This window comes from Protomyctophum bolini (assembly GCF_963924005.1).
Source record: "Protomyctophum bolini genome assembly, chromosome: 5".
Taxonomy (NCBI): Eukaryota; Metazoa; Chordata; class Actinopteri; order Myctophiformes; family Myctophidae; genus Protomyctophum; species Protomyctophum bolini.
The window spans coordinates 37784143-37789273 of NC_137866.1; the positions used below are offsets into that span (position 1 = coordinate 37784143).

General features: G+C 44.8%; 2 protein-coding genes across 2 annotated transcripts; both read right to left on the bottom strand.

Annotated features, from left to right (window-relative positions):
- Positions 1 to 997: 997 nt before the first annotated feature.
- LOC308315973 (E3 ubiquitin-protein ligase TRIM35-like) lies at positions 998 to 2032 on the bottom strand (the record flags this gene model as incomplete). The annotated part of the gene is made up of 1 exon (XM_080764252.1): positions 998 to 2032. The coding sequence occupies one exon, from the start codon at positions 2030 to 2032 to the stop codon at positions 998 to 1000; it is 1035 nt and encodes a 344-aa protein (XP_080620378.1).
- Positions 2033 to 3752: 1720 nt separating this feature from the next.
- LOC308315985 (ubiquinone biosynthesis protein COQ4 homolog, mitochondrial-like) lies at positions 3753 to 4619 on the bottom strand (the record flags this gene model as incomplete). Its single annotated transcript, XM_080764277.1, has 1 exon — positions 3753 to 4619. One exon carries the CDS (start codon positions 4617 to 4619, stop codon positions 3753 to 3755), a length of 867 nt encoding a protein of 288 aa, XP_080620403.1.
- Between the last annotated feature and the right edge of the window lie 512 nt (positions 4620 to 5131).

The window sequence follows — 5131 nt, forward strand, 5'->3', positions numbered from 1 at the left end:
CGTGCAAGTACTGCGATCGGCTGGGTATGTATGTCGGTGTACTCCACCAGCCGATAAGGGAACACCATTCTTGATGACGTAACTACGTACGTTTGGCAATCGGCTGGGTATGTATGTATGTACAGTATGTATGTATTTGGTTAAAATTGGTAGGGTTTAAAAAAAGTGCACCAAGAGCTTGCTCTGGTGCACTGGCCTAAAAGTGGGTCCTTAAAAACAGCTAAAACTTCTGAAATGTATGCATGTAGATATGTATGTATGTATGTATGTGTGTAGTATTTAAAAGGGGAGCTTTTTTGTAAAAAGCCCAGCCCACCATACCTTAATTTATTTAAAAATACTCCAAGATAGGGTTACCAGTGAAGGGCAAAATGCCTATTCCCTGGGGACTATGCAAGGCAGAGGCGTCCACCCCCCTGAGTCCAAGTTAGGCTTGTATGTATGTATGTACGTATGTATTGTATTGTATTGTATGTATGTATGAGGTCAATAACGGCTCTAAAGGATTTAGAACAGCAGTTGTATTAGACATTAGTTAGATAGTAAGCTCTGCTTGCGCACAAGTAGGCCATACATGGCCTTGTGCACCAGTAGGCCATACATGGCCAATTGGCCATGTATGGCCTACTGGCGTGCAAGGCGCAAGTTGGCAGCTCGACAGAGTTAATTTTATATTTTTTTGTCCAACTTTTTGTGTTTGCGTAAACACAAACATTGAAGACAAAAGTGAGGACAGAAAAGTGAAGACGCAAATTGTGAATGACCAGAATGATATTTGTGATGATTTGATTGGTTGGGTGTGATTCTTTTAATTTTTTTGTGGTATTAAAACGTTAAATTGTTACTCCGCCCCCCCGGGGTCCTCCTGACCCACAGGATGAGAACCACCGGGTATCCGATGCCATGGTACTTATAACGTTGACTGTCCTAGAACACATCATATTTATTTCCTAAAATCTAGTAGTATTCCCTAGATTTGTAGAAAGTCGAATGGTCATCATCCTCTTTTTATTACACTGATCTTCTTTGTTAACACCTTCAAAGGGAGAGTATGACCGGTATAAAAGTATGGAAAGAGTGTGTCTTTGAATGTGTGTGTGAAGGTGTGCAGGTGTGTGTTAGTATCGGGATCCGAGAAGGACAGCTGTCCTCTGCTCCAGTCCAGCTGGACCCTGATGCTCCAGGGCTTCTGTTTCACAGAGAGAACGGCGGTGGCCACCGGTGGTGTTGTGTAAGCAGTGTATCTACCGTCGCAGAACTCTAATCTCCAGAATTGGCCGCCTCTAACTCCCTTCCTGTGGAAGGACTCTGGTATAACACCTACGTGCCAATATGCGTTGTCTCCCACCTCAACGTCCCAGCTGTGACTCCCCAAATTGAAGCCCTCGGAACCCACGACATTGATGTAGCAATCAAACCTCTCCGGGTTGTCAGGAAGCTGCTGTCTCGCTCCCCGTCCCACGCACGTCAGATCGCCAGACAGCATGTATACTGGGTGGGCAGTGTTGGGGTCCAGGATCACGGGAGTGTAGGAGACAATGTCCTTCATCTTGTCCCAGACGCTGAAGGACAGGTTTCCAAGGTGTTTGGCCACGTCTATCAGCGCCCCGGAGACCAGCTGTGGGTCCTGCCATGTGGACTGGACTCTTTCCACAGAACCCTTGTGGTTCTGTGTGAGGTGCTCAGCCCTCAGCTGCTCCTCCATGGCTCTGATTATGTTTGAAAGTGTTGATATCTCTCTGTTCAGACCTTCAATATTCTCCTTCATCATCTGACTCTTCTTCAACTCTTCCTCCATCAGTGATTGAATCCTAGCCTCCTCTTCCTCTTGCAGAAACTGCTGCAGCTTCTTGAACTGTTTCTTAATCTGCATCTCTGTGTTCCGGGTCTGGACCTTGATGTGTTCTGCTGCTTTGTCAAAGTTTGTTTTAAAATCATTCAAAACCGTCACTTTGTCCCGTAAGATCTTAAGTGATTCATCGGCTGCCATCTTCAGTGATGACTCCTTCTCGGAATCCGTTTTCAGCTGCATGAAGGACTCGCACAGGTTCTTCAGAGCCAGGTTACAGCGTAGATCATCCACTGAAGACGTTTTCTTACAAACGGGACATTCTTTTATGTCCTTATTTTTCCACCATGCCTGCAGACACACTTTACAGAAGCTGTGGCTACATGACAGGATGACAGGATGTTTAAATACATCAACACACACAGGACAGGAAAAGTCCTCTTCTGAAAAAGGCAACTGGGAAGCCATTAGTCTCAAGACAGGAAATTAGACGGTTCAAGTTGGTTTAATAAGAATTAGAATTAATTAGAATTAGAATAATATTCCCTTATAATGTAGATTACACCTTCAATTCATGTCACTGTGGAAAGACAGCGTGGGTGTGCTGTGTTCCTGTTTCGGTCTCTCTGAAATACCAACTTGGAGTGGACATCACAATGACGTCATTGCAGTTGGAGCAACGCACGCACGCACAGATGTTATATATTCACAACAAAAAAGTACATAATTGCGAACGCAGTGATTGCGAATTCAGTGAGCACTTACTATGAGACCTAGCAGATCATGTCTGTCTGTGTGTCTGTGTGTGTGTGTCCCCGCCTTTGTGCCCATATATGGAGCTGAGCGATTTGTGAATCACTCAGCTCCATATATGGGCACAAAAGGGGCAAGGTCCACATATACTATAGGGTCCAGTGGTTTGCCAGAATTTCCAGACAGACTGTGTGAAGGTGTCATTGTTTTTTGCACAGATTTGTGTGTTTGTCTGTAGCACGGAATGTGATGATTTGATTGGCTGAGTACGGAATGTGATGTATGATGATGTATGATGATAAGAGGCAGAGCACCCCTCAGTCACTTCACACAAGTGTGATTTTCATGTTCAAATCTGCTACAGAGCTAATCAAACACAGCTGCATGTAGTAAGATTTATAGCCTACTATTTGCCCCAGAAAACGGTATATGCCACCGTCTGGAAAGCCGGGACTGCAGTTACAACAAACACAACCTATTGGCTGCGTCTTGTATTCACATGTTATCGACTGGACACTGACACCCAATGACAGGCTGACGGGCTCCCTGCATTCTGCACACTGAGCAGCCACGACCATCGGAATGAATGAAGGCCCACTCAACCTGCTCTCTCTGCTGCTGTTGTACATTATGTACTTAATTCATGCATAATGAATTGATTATGCCAGGACAGATTCAGTGTTGAGTCTAACGTGTTACTATAAGTAACGTGTTACAGAAGTGGGCTCTCACAGATGGATCCACTACAGACTGTGGAACACGTGATGACCAGATGAGTACTGCTATAGACTTATACAGTAGGCCTACTATTAGAGAATGTGAAAATGCTGCTTTTTTTGTCTTTTGGCAATGGTATTGCTTCTTTCCATATAGAACACACATGCTGGCCAGACATCTGTTGACATAGGTTCACGATGAGTGTAAAAGTAATGAATAGCAGGCTCATCGTACAAATAAAAATCTCAATGTGTTCATTGAATTAACTCATTGAGATTTTTCCTGTCCAAAGGCAAGGCCATTCACAAAATATTATAAAATCAACATCCACTCTCATAACCTCTATGTACAGTAAATCCTTTTATAGGTCCAGATGGTTCCATTTGTAAACTCAACTAAATGATGTGGAAATATCATTGAACATTGCTAATACCAATCCTAAATGTCTAGCTCAACACCATGCTTTGTTTTTCTCACATTTGATTTAATTCCATCAGGAAGTCATCCCTGACTCAGTCTTCCTCCTTTTCCTTTGGATGATAGCACTGAGAGAACGATGCAGTGGTTCAATATGGAGCTCTTGTCTAAGATCTTCCAGATTCTGTTCCCACCGTCTCTCATAATAAATGTTGAGGACACAGCGGGCCTGGCGGCCGTTCCGGAGAGCCCATGGACCAAGCGATGTCGCCAGTAGCTGCAAATGTGTTGTATCAAGCCGAAGTGGGCCGAGTAATGCTCCCAGAACACACATTGGCAGCTCAGTCTGAGCAGCTTCGAACCACTTCACTGCTACCTCACCTAGCATGTTAGCGGGCATTCCAAGTAGTGTGTGCAGCAAATCATGGACTTCTCTATATCGTTGCATAACATACGCCAGCTCCTCGTTGTCAACAAATCTCACATCTGCCCTGGAGTCGGGGGTTACGCCATTATCCTCCAGAAAACGAACGTATTCTCTTCCAAGAGAGCCTTGGGGCATTGAGAGCATCTTGCTCAGATCCAGTGTAGACAGGCTGATCCTTGGTCTCTCTGTTAGGATAGTGTGGCCTTCTGGGTCGTTTCTCATCCTGTCCCTGAGATTCACTAGGGCTAGGTGTCCCGTGGTTTCTCCCAACACTGCCACCATGTCATGTCTGTATGGGTTCTGCAGTGCAGCCACCCCTGATCCGACTGCCAACAAGGCTTTCTGGATGGGGTTAGTCGGGATGTGACCAGGATACAGCCTGTCATTGTCGATGTCTGCAGACCCACTGCTACTGTGCTTCTGGCGAACACACAGGGCTTCTTTCAAAAACGTCCCGTTGAGTCGAGTACCACACAGGGAACGCAGAAGTCTGCTGCCTAACGTTAAGCTTGACATGGTTTACGGATAAACAAACCCCAAGATAGGCCTGCCCTGCTACTGGTATCAGTTGGCTTTCTGCAGCCGTCAAGCACAATCTCGACTGACATCACTGATGACATCATCAAGGATGACTGATGTCACAGGCTCACCATAATGTAGCCTGTGACATAACTGACATTGCATTATCATTTCACTCTATCAATGATTACCGTTGAAATGGAGAACTGGTGAGTCGTAACCTACTTGTGTGAAGTGAGGGGTGCCCACTGTATTTATATCAGCCACATGACGTCTTACGGCATCTTGTAGTGCCCTAAACAAACATTAAAGTCCATATACTTGGCAGGCAAACTATTTATGTCATAAGTGCTCTAAAACATTAAAAATCACCCCGTGTGAAGTGAGGGATGCTCTTATCATCATACATCAGCATGCATCTCATTCTGGCCAATCACAATTTGCATCCTCACTTTTCCATCTTCACTTCACTTTACTGTCAATATGTACTTTGCTCAGCCAATCAAATC